At 47.7% G+C, this 18,072-nt stretch overlaps 1 protein-coding gene across 3 annotated transcripts in view; it reads left to right on the top strand.

The window, feature by feature from the left end:
• The window catches only part of Samd4a (sterile alpha motif domain containing 4A), a 237,796-nt gene that overhangs the window by 209,899 nt on the left and 9,825 nt on the right, over positions 1–18,072 (top strand). For all 3 annotated transcript variants that reach the window (XM_013012349.1, XM_013012351.1, XM_013012350.1), the window contains 4 exons: positions 1,493–1,578; positions 7,861–7,979; positions 12,564–12,765; positions 14,516–14,642. In XM_013012349.1, the coding sequence (XP_012867803.1) occupies positions 1,493–1,578; positions 7,861–7,979; positions 12,564–12,765; positions 14,516–14,642 (534 nt within the window). The remainder of the gene's footprint in view (positions 1–1,492; positions 1,579–7,860; positions 7,980–12,563; positions 12,766–14,515; positions 14,643–18,072) is intronic.

The following is an 18,072-nucleotide window of genomic DNA, read 5'->3' as shown; positions in this document are numbered from 1 at the left end:
ATGTGGATTGTTCATTTTAGGACATTGTATACTTTGAATATTTCTTTTTTTGGGGAGGGGGGGGTCCGGTCGTGGGGCCTGAACTCTGGGCCAGGGCGCTGTCCCTCAGCTCTTCAGCTCAAGGTTAGCACTCTACCACTTGAGCCATAGCGCCACTTCTGGCTTTTTTCTTTTTGCTTATGTGGTGCTGAGGAATCGAACCCAGGGCCTCAGGCATGCAAGGCAAGCGCTCTACCACTGAGCCACCTTCCCAGCCCTACTTTGAATATTTCTATCACTATAAATAGCACCATTGCATAATTTACCTAGCAGGGTCCCCAATAATGGACACAAGGCAGTTTCTATAGTTTTTTTTTATTATTCATTTGTTTCTTTGTTTATGGTGGGGGTGAGGATGTGCACGTGAACATACACACATGCACTTGTGTGCAAGTCCTGGGGCTTGAACTCATGGTCTGGGTGCTGTCTCTAAGCTTTCTTTTGCTCAAAGCTAGTGTTTTACCATAAGTTTCACTTCTGGCTTTTTGGTAGTTAACTGGCTATAAGAGTCTCCCAGATGTTCCTGCCTGGGATGGCTTTGAACCATATTCTCAGATCTCAGCTTCCTGAGTAGCTAGGATGACAGGCATGAGTCACATGCCTGACACTTCCTTAGTTTTTATCACAAATAACTGCTGTATTGAAAACTTGTATGCAAAGAGACAAAATAAGTGAGATCCTGTAATAAACTGTTTAGGAGTAGGGAAAATTCAATGGGAGGACCAGGTTTTATACTTGATGGGTTTACAGGCCTCGTTCACTCTCTGGCTGGTCATATACGCACACACACACCCCACCACCACCACCACCAAAGCTGGCATGAGAAAACCAGTTCTTGCCTGTTCTCCATCCACCGACTAACAGCCCTGTCTCTCCTAGCACTCACATGAATGTGTAGGTGAACCTGTGTGTGTATAAATATACATATCCCTTTGCAAAAATAACCTCCAATAATGAGTGGCAAGTTCCTACCCACACACCTCACAGCCAAAAACAGAGTGCTAGCCTGGTTCTTCCACGTGTAAACACCACTCCCTTTCCGCATGGCAAGGTGCGTGGGGCTCATTCATGACATGGAGTGGGGGTTGCCTGTCTGCCCATGGCGGGGGACTTTGAGGCTCTGCAAAGCCCTGGCTCACAGAGCTGAGGATGCCTCAGTTCTTCTCTCACCAAATATCTGTCTCAGGCCTGCTGGCTGAAGGCTTAATATAGATTGGTATGACAGGAATTAACCCAAGAAGCTCTCATGGTGACCAAGCTTTTGACTTCAGTGGAATGAGGAGCCTCCTGGCATTTGGGGTTTTTTCCCCCCCCCAATCTTATCTAATGCCATGAGCTTACATATTTTACAAGGCTTTGGTCCTGAAAGGAAATCAGAAGCAGATTTCAGAGGTTAGCATGGGAATGTGTGGGTCTCATTCATGGTTTTTTTTTTCCCCTCCTTAATTTGCAGTGTGCACACAGCTCTTGGTCTCCAGACCTGATGAGGAAAATATAAGTTCCTATTTACAGCTCATAGACAAGTGTCTCATTCATGAGGTAAGTAGTCACTGCTTTTACCCAACTCTCTTCCTCGTTGCTTAGAGATCTTTCTCAGAGTTTCTGTGATGTGATCATTTCTGTGTCCAACAAGTAGTTTTGGAAGAGTGGATGGTCATTAATAATAGCTCAGGCAGAACTAGCCTGCTGCTTGCCTCCAACTATCCAAGATTCACCAAACCATGAGCCTGGACATGAGGGGGTAGCTGAGAGGACTTTTGATTCCAGGAGAATTGCTAACACAGAGCCCTACCACCGAGTTCTGGGCATCTTCAAGTCTTTTAAACCTGGTGTTGAAACAGTTTTGCCTTTTAGGGCAGGAAAACTGGAGGTGCAGTTAGAGAGGGAAGAAAAGGCACACAAAGGAAATAGTAAGCACTTGTGTGGCCTGTGTGTGTGTGGATGTGTGTGGATTAATAGCTGCTCAGCTGTTCGTTTGGGTTTGTGGTTTTTGTAGGAACTATATTTGCTACCTATTTTTTGGAAGGAAACCGAGGCAAGCTGGAAGGGTGCCTGTGAAACTCTTAGAATGTAATAGGCTTCACAGACAGAGTCCCGAGCACAGGCTGAGCTGGTCACTACTCCTCCCCTTCCACCACCACCACCACCCCCCCCCCGCCCATCTAGATGGAGGGAGCTGAGCCTCTAATCTAGATGTGCCATGGTTACTTGGAACCCTACTCCTTATCATATACCCACAGTTCCAGAGACAGTATATTAAATTTGGGATTAGATAACCCAGGTTGGTGAGGTTTTAAGGAATCTCCAAGTCTCCTCACTTTTACTTGCAGGCAGAACTCCAGGAATCCACTGGACCCTGGGGGAGGAGGCGCCCAGACAACAGCCTAGACTGGCCCCTTTTTACTTATGTGTGCCCACCCGCCCAGCCGAGGGTCTCTTTCTGTTCTCAGGGCCTTCTGCTGTTCCCCTGGTCTGATGCAATGTAGGTACCTGGTATCTCCCAGGGGCTCCACCTAGCCACTCTTTAGTCATTTCCCCCCAACCTTCATCTTTATAGCTGGTCTTTGGTAGACAGTGCAAACTTTCATGCCCACTCCCAGTGCTAAAGTCATAGCCCTGTGTCACAGTGTGAGCTTAGTGCCTATGCTAGAAACAGAAATGCTCCATCCTCTGGATGGATATTTTAGGGGTTTTTTTTTTTTGCTTAAATAATAATAAAAGCTTTATCTCTAATAGTTTACCCAGAGCACCCAGACACTGTCTAATGATAACCAAGGCCTATACTAAAGTGCTTACTTGTGGATGGGTTTCAGTAAGGGTCAAGGCCACATGCTACAAGCCCTACTAACCCTTGGCTATTTCCAATCAGGACTCTGCGCTTGTTGGGGGGGTGGGGGGCAGAAGCAAGGAAGGAAATACACATGGAAGGATGTCACAGTGCATTCATTCCAAAAGTATTTATTGAGCATCTAGGCCCTTGTCCCTAGCTAGATGGCTTATGGTATGAGGGTGATGTGAGACAAACTAAAAACAGATCCTCACACATATGACAATAAAACTTTTGAGGAAAGCCAGGCCCTGGTGGCTCACCCCTGTAATCCTAGTTACTCAGGAAGTGAAGATCTGAAGATGGAGATGCAGAGATAGTTGAACAGGAAAGTCTATGAGATTTTTATCTCCAGGAAAAAGGAAAAAACCTGGAGGTACAGTTATGGCTTAAGTTGGTAGAGCACCAGCAAAAAAAAAAAAACTCAAGAGAACTCAAGGCCCTGAATTCAAGTCCCAGAACTAGCACACAAAGGAAAAAGTAAAAAAAAAAAAAAAAAGGAAACAAACCTTCATAAGAGCCTCAAGAGTTCAAAGGAGGAATGGTGGGTGCTGGACCCCAAAGCCAGATCCAGGGCATTTCCTAGCTGAGGCCCAAAGGCCGGTTGAGTGTTGAGGAGGCAGGCAGGGCTCCAGCAGCAGGCTCTACAGGGCTCTGTGCTCTGTTGCAGAGGTATCCATGGCTGGCTCGGGATGGATGGATCAGGGGAGCATTTAATGGAACTCTGCTTCCTCTCCCATCCTCACTCTCCAAATGGAGCTTTCAAGATACTGAGAGAGAAGATACCTTCCACCTCACCTCCTGTCAGACAGACCCTCGAGGCCCAAATAATAATGAGTCCTGCTCCTCTCTTCAACAATTTGCTAGCCCCCTGCTTTGTCTGCACAGCCCTGGAACTTTGGCCTGATGCTTCTTAATCTTCTGCTATGCTCTACTTGGACACCCTGTCTGGACTTTGTCCCTCTCCCTTTCCCTCCTCCCCCCTCTCCTTGCTTCTCTGGGAGCTCCAAGTGACTTGGAGCAAATGTAGCACCAGGTGGTCTGATCTTGGCAGCAGGGGCTCACTATAGGGACAGGAAGGATCTTTGTGACATGGCTGCCTGCCCAAATCCATGGCAGGATGGATGGACCCAGCCAACTGTCTGGAAGGGAAGAAGTATTGCTCAAGTCTCTTTATTGTTAACTTATTTTGAGAAAGTGCAAAGCCATCTGAATAATTTTCCACAGCCAAGGGTTATTCTATATCGCAGCCCACCCCCCACCCTGGGAGACCCAGTCCCCATCCTGGCTGAGGCAAGGTTAGCTCCCAGAGAGAGCTCCTTTCGTAGCTACAGTGTGCCAGTTCTTCAGCAGGCTGGAAGCAGGAAGGTGTTGTATAAACCAAGACAACTTCCTTCCTCCCCAGAGAGGAAAGCACCAGCTCCCAGGAGTAGTGAAAGATCAGGACAGTTCTGAGCTTTGCTTCTGAAACCAATTGCTTTGAATTCGGGATTTAAAATTCTAAGCTGTGTGTGTGTGTGTGTGTGTGTGTGTGTGTGTGTGTGTGTGTGTGTGTGTGTGTGTGTGTGTGTGTGTGTGTTGGTACTGTAGCTTGAACCCAAGGCTTTTTTTGGCTGGTACTCTACCCCTTGAACCATATTTCTACTTCCAGTTTTGTGCTGGTTAATTGGAGATAAGAGTCTTAATTGGAGATAAGAGTCTCTCAGATGTGTCTGGTGAGCTGGCTTCACACCAGGATCCTCAGATCTCAGCCTCCTGAGTAGCTAGAATTACAGATGTGAGCCACCTGTGCTCAGCTTCCAAATTCCCTCCCTCTTTTCCTTCTTCCCTCCCCCCCTCCTTCTCTTCCTTCATTTCTTCCTTCCTTCTTTCCATTTTGCCAGTACTGGGGTTTGAACTCAGGGCCTTGCTTGTAGGTGCTTTACCACTTGAGCCATGACTTCAGCCTTGTTCTCACTTCCTGGGAAGATAGGTGAAAAGTCCTGACACAAAAACAACTAGACACACTGCAGCCATCTTCCTCCAGACAGATGGATGGGTCTGGGCCTGAACTGGCTGACATGGTGGTATAGGAGTAGTCTCTTCTTCACCAGATCCCCAAAACATTGGGCTGCCAGTGGAGGGGCAAATGGATGATGAGATGTCAGCCATTAGCATTGCTTTGCAGGCATAGAATGCAGTTTTCACACATCCCTGGAGCCACTGAGACCTAGCTAGACTGCTCTCTGGATGCCTCCTGGCTGAGAAGAGCCACCACACTCACTCACTCAGCATACAGAGGAAACAGCCCCGGTCTGCAGCCATGAACTCCGTGAGCCCAAGGCCAGGGTGCTGTGAGGGACAACTCTGTGTCCCTATTTCATCTTCTTGGAGGCTGTTTGTCACTATGGGGAGATGATGTGTACTGGTGCATTGTAACGATGTCCTTGGAAGGATGTGTATAAAGTGAATCATTTGCTCCTTTATCTTTTTATCCTAAACATCAGGCCAAATATTCTTCCAGCTGGCTCCAGACCAGCTTCATATTGTCGTTTTGAGACCATGAAGCCATTTGGATTGTCTTGCTGTTGGGGCTAAAGTTCATAGTTGGAAACCAAATGTGAAGAACCCTCATAGACCATCCCCAAAGCATGAGTCTGTGTAACCAGCATGCATCAGACCATTTCTAAGAGCACCAATAATTCTCCAAGCTTTCTGTGGGTTGTTTCCGTTCATTTCCCCAATGTCCCTTTGAGCAAGGTAGCATCCCCCTCAGTCTCCAGAAGGAAGGCAGTCTTGGCTAAAGGAACTTGCCTAAGAGTGTTCAGGATTCACATCCTGTCCATTTGGACCCAGAACCTTCCTATGAGCCTTCCCTGGGCTGAACTCTTCTTCCCGCCAAGTCTTCTTGACCACATAGTGGTATCTTGTGTCCTCTACATTTAGCTGAAGAAGCTGATCTAAAGCAATATTTCTTCTCAACCTTTATTAATCCAGCAGAAACAAATGCCTTTTGTCCAGGCATACATGTAGGTACATATTTAGTGAGCATTACCAGCAATTGAGAGGACCATGGAAGTGGGCCACAGAGAGGGACCAGGCCCTCACCTGCTAGTCATGAGACCGTCTCTCACACACACAGGTGCAGGACTACTTCCCCTCTTCTTTAATGGAGCTTTTCTGGTCCTTTCTTTGTACACTACCACACACACACACACACCCCAGGTGCACATCCTCACTGGCATCAGCCAAGGCAACCCAGGAGGAAGGAGCCTGCAAGTCATCAATACATCTACAACGACACTGTTCCACATTCGTCCACAGAGCTCTGCTATATGTAGGCCCCTTAAAAGATTACACATCTGAGCCAGGCACCAGTGGCTCATGCCTATAATCCTAGCTACTCAGGAGACCGAAATCTAAGGACTGTGGTTCAGAGCCAGCCTGGGCAGGGAAGTCTGTGAGACTCTTACCTCCAATTAACCACCAGAACACCAGAAGTGGTGGGATGGCTTAAGTAGTAGAGCACTTAAGTAGTAGAGCTGAAGAACCCAGGGACTGCACCCAGGCCCAGAGTTCAAGCCCCAGCACCAATGAAAAAATAATGATTACACATCCTGAGGAGAAAATTAAGCTGTCATTTTTTTTCTTCATGCAAAGAATCTGTTTCCTTTATGGGAACTAGTAATTTGGCCTGTTACTCTTAAGTAATATTTTATTGCCACATGAAAGATTTCATGCCTTGTTGATAAAAACCACTTGGGATTTGTTATCTGGCGTTGTGACTGCTAATCAATCAAATCAGGTAGATATCCATGGCACTCATGCTTTAGGCATTGAATAGGGGGACTCATAGATACCTGCTTGGAAGGCCCTGTACCCATGCTCTTCCTTCAGAATCATCAGCATACCTACTACAAACCCCATCTTCCGAGACAAGCCTCCAGATGTTTTCGGTCAGGCTCTGAGATGTGGGAGAGGCCCAGGAACCTGCATTTAACAGTGTCCTTGGCTGATGTCAATATACTGTGAATTTGAGGTCCCTGGGCTGTGGTGAGTGCAAAAACTGTACATAAAAAAAAAAAAAACTTCTGCCAGGTGCTGGTAGCTCACACCTGTAATCCTAGCTATTCAGGAGGCTGAGATCTGAGGATTGCGGTTCAAAGCCAGCCCGGGCAGGAAAGTCCATGAGACTCTTATCTCTAATCAACCATTAGAAAACTGGAAGTGGCGCTGTGGCTCAAGCAGTAGAGTGCTCACCTTGAGCTGAAGAGCACAGGGACAGCGCCCAAGTTCAGAGTTCAAGCCCCATGACCAATAAAAAATAATAATAATATATATTTTTTAAAAAAAAACTCATCATAGTTGTGTGTTGTAGAGCAGTAGACAAAACATCCCTACACACCAGTTTTACTAGAAAAAGCATTGCAAGCATCACATCTATCCCTTTTTATGAAACTCCAGACAAGGTTTAGTCCAGGCCAGTGCACTGGGGTTTTAGTAGGACATAGGACCACTTAAGTAGAGATTGCTCAGCAACCACCTTAAAACCCAGAGAGTATGTACCCACAGAACACTCCAGGGTGACCACACCCCATCAAGCAGATTGATTTTTGGAGTGGTTTAAAATTTTCATTGATTATGAAAATTCAGGGAGCCTGCAAAAGCCAGGGCATCCAGCAATCAATTCTACAATTCATTCTTGGTTAATGAGTAGAGTCCAAAGAGGAGTCGGAGGCTGGGAAGATGGGTATGGATCTGCCAGAAATGCAACCAGAAATATAAGGGTCATTCAAAGCATCATGTAGCTACCTTCCCAGGTACTTCCGGTGCTGTGTAACTGGAATCTTCGCAGCCAGCATCCAAATGAAGCTGACTGCTGTTCGGACCAGGTTGAAAACAGGTGACCAAAAGGCAACTGCAGAGACACCAATGTGTTCCCCTATTAATTGTATGTTTCTCCCTATAATACCAGGCTGCGTCACCCATTTAAAAGTCCTGTTTTGTTTTTGCAGGCATTTACAGAAACGCAGAAAAAAAGATTGTTGTCATGGAAACAGCAGGTGCAGAAGCTCTTTCGGTCCTTCCCTCGGAAAACCCTTCTAGACATATCAGGATATCGACAGCAAAGGAAGTATGTTGGGGTTTTGTCTTTTGTAATGCACGGTGATTTCCCTGGTTCCTCCCTGCGTGCCTGCATTCTAGGGGCAGGAATCTAGCCGATCCTTCATCCTTGTTCATACAGATGTCCTGTGGCCAGTTCCAAATCTCACCCCTTACAAGGTGGGGGTTGGGAAAGGGCTGTTGAGGGAGAGAATTCCCAGAGGTAGAACCGAATGTGAGCTTCTGTAACTCAGCTCACACCGTCAGAGTGATGGTGCATGTCTACAGGGGCATGGAAAGACAGAGTGGCTATGAATTCATGAATCCCGGCAAACATGGGTAGCTGATCTACAACAGGGACCTCAACCAGAGTGGGCTCCTCTATCAGCACCTTAAGTGCTAGTATAATTTTTCCCCTCCCTTCTAGCTGCAGACAAGCTAATTATAGTTGGTGGCAGGGTGAAGAGCCCAGTGCTAGTCTATTTTGGTCCAAGCTGCAGTCTTAATAGTAGAGCAGAACCATTCTAGAATGATTTTTCATAGTACTTCAGCTTCTTGGATGCAGTTAAAAATAAGCCTGGGGGTACTTTAGAACCTGTTACCTTAATATGGATTTAAATTGAAGAATCTGATTGCATAATGAAGGTGAGCTGAGTGTTAGTTCTTAGGAGAGCTAGGATGGAGAGGTAGGAGGAGAGTGGACTTCAGCCTGGAACAACAGGGAAGTCATTAGGGAAAAGAGAATCCACATTCTAGCTTACAACTTGGAGACATGAGCAGATAGCTAATAATGTCTTTCCTTGCACCTAACAAGTTCTGAGTTCATTTTATTCCTTAGTGTGTATAGAGAAGCTTCAGTGTTACAGTTTAGGGGTGTTTGTTGGCATAAATGTACCTTAAGACATCACTGTTCTATATTATTGAGGGAGATAAAACCAATTGAAAGTCTCCGTGAAAGATTGATTTTAAAATTATCATATTCCTGCATATAGTACTGTTGTTTATTGAACAAACATTTATTTAGCACATACAATGTGCCAACTGATAGCCAAGCACTTTAAAAATATAATACCTTTCATCCTTGCAACAACCCTATGAGGTAGAGCTGCTATTCTTAACCCCAATTTAGAGATGGCTCAATAGACAGTGGCACCCAGGACTTGGATCAGGCAGGCCAGTGCCAGTCCTGGCTCAGTGCTCTTCACCATGGAATAGCCAGGAGATTTTCCTGGGCTCGAGGTGATACTCAGAAAAGACTTTCCAAGCTGAAGGTGAGTAGTGGCTCATACCTACAACACTAGCTACTCAGGAGGCTGAGATTTGAGGGTTTCAGTTCGAAGCCATCTGGGGCAGGCAAATCTGAGAGGCTCTTAGCTCCAGTTAACTAGCAAAAAGCCAGAAGTGGAGGTATGGCTCAAGTAGTAGAGCATCAGCTTTGAGCAGAAAAGAAAAGCCAAATAAGAGAGTAAAGCCCTCAGTTCAAACCCTAGTACCAGCACACACCGAAAGAAAGAAAGAAAAAGAAAAGAATAAAGGAAAGAAAGAAGAAAGAAAAGGAAAGGAAGAAGAAAGTAGAACATTCCAGTAAAGTTGGGGTCAGCTCCCTGGCCCCAAGTCCTATGGGACTACAGCCCTGGTGGCTGGCCTAGGCCCCACCTACTCCCTGAAGATAACTCAAGACCTGAATGAAATACAACATCTGATCCTCAGCCTCCTACCTCAATCCTGCCACCCCTCCCGTCCTCTAAAGTCAGCATGACTTCCGTCAAGCAAGGGTAGATGCCAGAACCTGACCGCAACACCAGGTGCTGGGAAATGTAAATTCCAAGAGGAAGAAGGAGGCATTGGCTTGCTAAAGTTGGAGATGAGACTTTCACGCGCTTTGCTTCTTCTCCGCAAAGCTTGCCTGCTATCTCTGTGAGCCCTGCTGGCCCTCCGTCATCCTCAGAGAGCCCTGCTCAGGGCCGAGCTCATGTGTTAGCCTCAACCTCCCCAGAGTTATCAGTTATTTCTTGGATTGGTTTTGCCAGGTGGGAATCCTGATCGATCTCTTTTTGTTGAATCCATAAGAAAGAATGAATTCAGCCCCAGATGTGGCTGTTCTGTTGAATGCAGCTAAAACCCTGGAAAATACTTTGTTTTTATGACCATTTCCTCTGGGATCTTTTTTATGCTATTAATTTGCTTTGAAGACCTGTTTCTCCCATAATACCAAGGTAACCACAACTCAATCCCTGCTTGAATTATCACAAATCCTAGCTTAATTGCTTCTTATTAATGTTATTTTATCAAAGACTTTTCATGCATTTCAAGGTAATAGTGGTATCAGTTAGATTAAGGCAGCAAAAGAGAGATACAGATGGGCAGAACAGAATGAGGAGGAAAACGTACTTTTGTTAACTTTGTTCTCTGCCCAGAAAGCACAATTATTTCATTAAGCTGAGCAATCTTGATTTTAAGTGTTCATTCGGGTGCCAGCTGTGGGAATCTTTGGTAAATCTGGCTTTGTGAAAACCCATTGAGACCATCACAAACCTTCCCATCGGGAGAATGGGTCAAATTCTGACCATCACATCCTTCCCCACAACATTCTAGATTCCACTCTGCCTTCCCAAACAGATGAGTCCCAACTCTAGGAGTCCTGAGGTGACTTGTTTCTCTGATAACAGAATCTTCTTCACACTTTACCCCTAAAGAATACTACCTTGAGCCAGGCATGGTAGCACATACCTGTAACACCTCCTAACATTTGGGAGACTGAGGCAGGCTGACCTAGGCCAGCCTAGGATACACAGCAAGACTCAAAAATAAATTTTTTTAAAAACAGAAAGTCTTGCCTTCCTGGAAGCACAGTCATTTTAGCAACATTCATTGACTGCTGTGTTTTGCATATGAAATAACTTTTGAAAAATCATACCAAAACGGAAAGTGAGGGAAAAAAACACTATCCACACTAAATAAGGAAAAACATCTTAGCAGAATCCTGAATCATCTGCCAGGTGGCTAAAATTCTGACTCCAGAAATCAAGGAACTAGTTTTCACAGTTTGGAAAAAAAAAAGAAAAAAGGAAAGGGGGGGGGGGAACTGGGCAAAAAAAAAAATCACTTTCCTTGTTTCCCCCTGGGAGAGATTATCCGCTCTCCAAAGGAGGTCTCTGATCACATGTAAATTGTAAATGACATATGTCACACAGATCCCTGTCCTTAATTTCTCTGGCAAATTAAAAGTCTTATTATGTTTTTTTTTTAAAAAAAAAAAAAAAGGAAAAGTGGGAAGGGGTAAGACAAAGACACCAGGGGCCTCCAACATCCTCCTCTTTGGATGCAAATCAAGAACACACTCTTTGGCCACAAAAGCCTGGAAGTAGAAAGGAACCCAGCCTAGAATTCTAGAATTATTTTCCCCAGGCCCCTCTCTTCCTAGGACATTTAGGAATCCAGGGGAGAAAGGAGATGTTGCTCTGAGCTTTTCTGTGCTGCAGGCCCGGCTAACCCCCTCCCACACACATGCACAACTCTGCCTGGCTCAGGAAATGACTGTTTTGCAGGGCCCCTCTGGTCCTCCTCTGGTTGAAGCTACGTCAGCCTGTCTGCACAGGCTGCGGAGTCTCCTCTCAGGCTTGGTACAAACTCCCCAGTGTAGCTGGACAAGCAAGTCTGCGACATCTAGTGGCCATGGGCAGATAATGCATGTCCCCTGAAACCTCTGACTCTCTTGGAAAGAATGTGTTGGTTCCTGAAATCCCATCTGCAGCCTCCCAGAACTGAGGCTGGTGGACAACATGAGTTCTTCAGTGCTGAGCTCACCCAACCCTGGGGGGTGGGGAGGGGGAGCAGCTTTCTGCCTGGACCCAGGAGAAGCTGGGAGCCTCACTGGCCTTTAAAAAGCCCAGTCTGCAGGGAATGTGAGGCAGACCATAGCCTTGGCCTAGAGCACCGTGCATCATCATCTCACACTTCTACTACCCACAGATGAGGTAGGCTGTGGAGTTTAGAGGACCATCATGATGGCAGAGATTGAGTCATTCATTCACTTAATCATTCACCCAGCATTTACTGCACCAGGAACCCAGAATTAAAGAGGACAGACTTTGGCCTTTGTTTTTAGAGCCTTCCAGAGTCTCCATCCCTCAAAGTGTGCAGCGCCACTCTGGTAAGAAGTGTACCACGGCATGACTGAAGGCCGGCTGGGACAGTCACCTCCATTCTTGTCCTAGCTCTGCCACTTTCTGGCTGTGTGTTTGAATGTCACTCTTTCAGACAGGGAATTCAAGAGGGCAAAACAGGATGCCAGTTCACCAGGGCCCACCTTGCAGCACTGCCCCCTGCTGGCTGTGTGGCCTTAGCAAAATTATCAAGCTCTCCCATTTCACTGCCTGTAAAAGGGATGGATGTACAGCCCTAAATTTCTCAGGGTTGTGAGCAGGTTGAAGAGCAGTGTGTGACACATGAGCCACATGCTCTCGGGTGGCAGCTGCCATTTTGATCACAGCCCCTGGCTACCACAGAGTTTCCCATAGACCTCTCCACTTGTGGACTCTCCCAGGGAGGTGCCTGGGTTCTCTGAGTGACTAAGGACTAATGGTCTCTGCGTTCTTTCCTCTTATTCTTGCAGTCGGAGCTTTGGGCAGTCTAACTCCCTCCCGACGGCTGGCTCTGTGGGTGGTGGCATGGGCAGACGGAACCCACGCCAGTACCAGATCCCTTCTCGCAATGTCCCTTCCGCCCGCCTGGGTCTCTTGGGCACCAGTGGATTTGTCAGCTCCAACCAGCGCCACACCGCGGCCAACCCCACCATCATGAAGCAAGGAAGACAGGTTTGTTCCACACACACCCCCCCCCACCCACCCCCGGGGCTGGAGGTTGGCCAGCCTCAGGGTCTGAGGCTTCCTGATTTCCCAGATGACCCCAGGGTATGAAGAAAAAAACAGCAGTGGAACCCGTGCCTTGCAGGCAACCAGAACTGTTTGTATGGTTTCCCTGGGAGACTGAGCTACCCTGAGGCTGCGCCTGGGCGGCTGTACACCCAGTTAGCCTGAGATATCCTGCCCAGGGGCCCTTTTAGAAAGATACAAAGACTCTGTGTTGAGCTTTGACCTCCAACACACCTCAGCACCCCCCAACTCTGGGTTTCAGGGGATGGTATTCAAGGAGCTTTCTTTGTGTTTTGATCTGTAACAAATAGCTCTTTTGCCAAGGTCCCAGCTATGATGGAGACCACCACGCAGGATTGAGTCTGAGAGAGGCTGTCATTCCCAGCTGGTCAGGATAGTTGCTGCAAGATCTAGAGCTGATGTCTCTGAACTATACTTCCTTCCCCCACGTGCCTACCCCCTCCCCGCGCCTCCCCCCCCCCCATGCCCTCAATGGTACAGATTGAGGCTGCACAGGTTAGCTCTAGGATTAGAGGGACTCAGCAGGCCAGTGTCCTTTTCTTGGGAGAAAAGATAAGGGTGAGAGATTGGCTTTATAAGCCAGAAAATGAACTCCGGGACAGGTGGGCAGGATTCCCACCACTACCAGGAGCAGCCCAGGACTTGAGAAAGCCCCATTTTCTGATCATTGTCCAAATCCAGTTAAGAGGAGGTCACTTCCAGGACATAGGAATTGAGTTGGGCCAGCCTGCTGCTAGCTCAGATCTTACTTTTCACCTTAAAGGTTGGTCATAGAATCAATCTGAAGCATCTCAAATAAGAGTCCTGTCATTTCTTACTCCTTATTGCAAACATTTCTTTTTGTTTTTTTTTTTTTTTACCAGTCCTGGGGCTTGAACTCTGGGCCTGGGCATGAGCTTTTTACTCACAGCTAGCACTCTGCCACTTGAGACTCCATTTCAAGCTTTTTCTGTGACTGATTGGAGATAAGAGTCTCATGGAACTTTCCTGCCTGGACTGGCTTGGAACCAGGGTCTTCAGATCTCAGCTTCCTGAGTAGCTAGGATTACAGGCAGGAGCCACCAGCATCCGGCTTGTTGCAAACATTTCTTTTTTTCTTTTTTGGGTCTGGTTGTGGGGCTGAATTCTGGGCCTGGGCGCTGTCCCTCAGCTCAAGGCTAGTGCTCTACCACTTGAGCCACAGTGCCACTTCCGGCTTTTTTCTTTTTGCATATTTGGTGCTGAGGAATCGAATCCAGGGCCTCATGCATGCAAGGCAAGTGCTCTACCACTGAGCCACCTTCCCAGCCCCATGTTGCAAACATTTCTAGAACTCCTCTCCACCCTTTTCCCTGGAAAGTGACAGGGAAGAGTGTCCAATGTAGTCAAAGCAGTATAGGAGATGGGGGGAGCTAGCTGGGGGCAGCAGAAGCTACAGCTGACAGGGAACGTGAGAGGGGGCCCGTGAACAAATGCAGGGGCAAATGTGCAAAATCCTCTTGGTAGAACTGCACAGATGGGGAGCTCTGGCCTCCAGAGCCTTCCCTAAACCTCATTAGATGGCCCAGTCCCCCGGGGCCTTGCCTCCGGGACTCTGAAGGAGGGGGGAGCCTGTTCCCCCCACCCCTACTTGTCCCAGGGTGTCTAGACTAATGTCCCTCCCCATCCCCCTTCCCTCTGTCTTCCTCTCCAGAACCTGTGGTTCGCCAACCCAGGCGGCAGCAACAGCATGCCCAGCCGCACACACAGCACGGTGCAGAGGACCCGCTCGCTGCCCGTGCACACTTCACCACAGAACATGCTGATGTTCCAACAGCCAGGTAGGGCCCGGCGGGTGCCTGAGCTTTCTCCCTTCCTTCCTCCCACCCCCCCCCACCATGCCAGAATAGATGCCCCGGTGACCCAGCCCGAAAGTGCTGAGCCTCAACTGTCACCACGCATTCTTTCGAGCTGGTAGAAGTCTTTCCTTTTTTAAACCGTGCCTTGCCAGCATGAACAGCGGCGGCCTGGCTGGGAGCCAGCTCCGTGGAGCCTCAGAGTCAGGTGCAATGTGACAGGGATGTTTTTGATAATGCGTCATATTCCTAGATTGATTGATTAAGCCAGAGATATCACTGGAGGGGTTCCGTGTGTGTGTGTGTGTGTGTGTGTGTGTGTGTGTGTGTGTGTGTGTGTGTGTGTGTAGAAAAAGTGAGAATGAGACAGAGAAAATTTGCTTCTAGTGATGCTGGCTTGGGATTGTCTTGGAAAGCCATACTCATCAGACCCAGCCATCTTTCCTTTGCTTGGCTTAAGAACAGCTTGGCCCACTTCAAGTCAATTTCCACCAAACACCCTGCCTTCTAAGATGCGGTATCCAGAATTAGGCACTGCCAGCAGTTCCTTGAACCCTCTCCCTATGCAAGTAGCGACCTCCAGATTCTTGGGAAGAATGCAGAACCACACAAACAACACAACACCTAGGTAGATTCTGCCAGCCAGGCAGCAAACAAGAGATGTGTGGTGCCTACTGGAAATGCCCACCAGAGGTGGTAAGAGGACCCTGGACAGCAAGCCCTACCAGAGTCTAAAGAAGGAACCTGGCTGGTGGCCTCAGGTGGCCCAGGAAGCTTCTTGGAATTGGAGCTGAGTTTCAGGAGACAGATTGCAAAGTGGGAAAGGGCAGGCAGAGTTAGAGACAACTCCAGAGATGGCCCAGAGCTGGTGGCTTATGCCTGTAATTCTAGCTTCTCAGGAGGTTGAGATTTAAGGATCCCAGTTCAAAGCCAGCCTGTGTAGAAACGTCCATAACTCTTATTTCCAATTAACCAGGGGAAAAAAAAGCTAGAAGTGAAAGTGTGGCTCAAGTGGTAGAATGCCAGCCTTGTGCAGAAAAAGCTAAGGGAGGAGAGCACCCTGGCCCTGAGTTTAAGCCACACACACACACACACACACACACACACACACACACACACGGAATAGAATATGTCATATTCTAGGCCCACAAGTCTGGCACACACACACACACACACACACACACACACACACACACGGAATAAAGAATATGTCATATTCTAGGCCCACAAGTCTGGCTGGGGTAGCAAGGAGGAGCCCAAAGGACCTGTTAGCTCAGACTGGGGACTTTGGATTCAAACTTAAATAGACTATGATTCCTCTCCATGAGGGTCATGCAGGGTTGTACAAAGGAGAGGTACCCTGGAGGCAAGAAGGGGGGAGGAGAGATGCTAAGGAGAGAGGATGCACCCCTGGAGAAGGCTGGTCAGGAGAGGAAGCATCAGCCACAGGGCCCCACACCTAGGAAACTTGCTCTCTGCCTAACTCTAAAACTCTTCTCCTTTGGTTCCAAAGCCTCTTTTCTCCATTTCCATACTGGCAGCTATTTTTTCCAGAGAAGAAATGCTTTCAAATTTAGGGTTGCAAAGGCCTTTTTTCTACGTCACGGAGCCCAACCCTTTGTGCATGCAGAATTATGTAGCATCCATCTCCAATAAAAAGTGCACCTGGACAAGACTTGGAGCTGTCCCAGGCACCAGGGGCTCACCTTTCTCAATCCCAGGCCTGTATCCCGGCTGTCCTGTTGTCTCAGGGAACCTCTACGGAGCCTGGAACACAGTGATGGCCTTCTTGATTACTTCTGGCCTGTTTTCCTTCCTGAGTCTCTTTCCCCAGCCATCCATCTTCCTCATTGTTTTTGCTACACTCTCCCTGAGCTTCCCCCAGCTACACTGGGAAAAGCAGGTCCAGGAGGTCACCATTGTATGAGCGGGGTCATCCCTGGTCACTGGGAGTCTGTTGCGTTGGATTCTAGCCCATACCTTGGTTTCTCCCCACTGTCTTAAAGCACATAATTGCCAAGTGGCCATTCGTTCTGAAGGCCATTAGGGCCTCAGAGCAGTCTCACCCTCTTATTATCCCCTCCTATTTTCCAGAGCCTATTATCCCTGTGCTTGAAGAATCAAATGACACAGAGGGGCTCCTAAGGAAAAAGGAACCCACTCTCCCCTAGCCAATCCATTCCCCAGGCTCTTGTTCCAGAGGTGGTCACTTAAAGCAGTCTATTTTCGGTTTTCCTGCAAAGTAACTACCTACCGGTCTCTAAAACTCACTTTAACACACTGGAACTTACAATTCTGGAGCCCTTGGGATTTCATCTTCCCCCCCCCATGAATCTTTTGCCTCAGCATCTCCAACTAGGCCTTAACAGTGGGTTGTTGTAGTTGGTAGCATCAGTGGTGTGTTTTTGGTTTTCCTGGTGAAACTGAGGTTTGAACTCAAGGCCTTGTGCTTGCTAGGCAAGTGCTCTACTGTTGGAGTCACACACACCTTTTTACTTTAGGTTCTTTCTCAAAAGCAATTTGACCCTTTTTATCTCAAGGCACGGCTCAGATTTCAATCCTTTTTATTTTTTTCCTTGAACTCAGGGCCTAGGCACAGTCCTTGACCTTTTGCATTTAGGGAGAGCGCTGTGCTCTACCACTTTGAGCCACAGTGCTTATTTCTGGTTTTCTGGTGGTTAAATGGCAGTAAGGGTCTCACAGACTTTCCTGCCTGGGCTGGTTTCAAACCGCAGTCCTCAGATCTCAGCCTCCTGAGTAGCTAGGATTACAGGTGTGAGCTGTTGGCGCCAGCTAGACTTCAATCCTGAGACCTTGTATCTATGCCTCTCACATAGCTAAGATTACAGTCATGAATCACCACACCGAGCTTGTGGAGATAGATTCAGGCTGCCTTTGAATCTTGATCCTTCGATCTTGATTCTTCCCATCTCTACCTCCTGAGTAGCTGGGAGTGCAGTCATGAGCTACTGTGTCCAGCTGAGAATGACAATATTTCTAATAGTGTCCAAAGCAAGAGAACAATTTTCCAAGCTTCTGGATTGCAGATAAACTGATGAGCTGTCCAGTACTCTGTACCATGCTGGGTGACTCCTTTCAGGATGAGGCCCTGATGGGTGAGGCAGACCCCAAATCCCCTCACTGAAGAGCAAGGTGACTACACAGTCGGGCTGCTTTGCAGCCCTTGCCCCTGGCTGCAATTATATCTTCTGCCCTTGCTAAAAACACATCCGTTGTCAGACCAGAAGTTACCTTGGGAGCTTTTTCCTGCTTCCGGAGGAGGCAGCCTCTCCACAGAGACAACCACTCTTCCTCCAAGCCTGGCCCAGATAAGGCTAATTCAGAGAAATAGGTGTCTGGCAGAAGACAGAAGGGCCTTGATCTGAACAGCAATGTCACCTGGTTAGCGATGGGC

The sequence above is a fragment of the Dipodomys ordii genome, unplaced genomic scaffold, assembly GCF_000151885.1.
Source record: "Dipodomys ordii isolate 6190 unplaced genomic scaffold, Dord_2.0 Scaffold16, whole genome shotgun sequence".
NCBI lineage: Eukaryota > Metazoa > Chordata > Mammalia > Rodentia > Heteromyidae > Dipodomys > Dipodomys ordii.
This window is presented reverse-complemented; position numbering and strand designations above follow the sequence as displayed.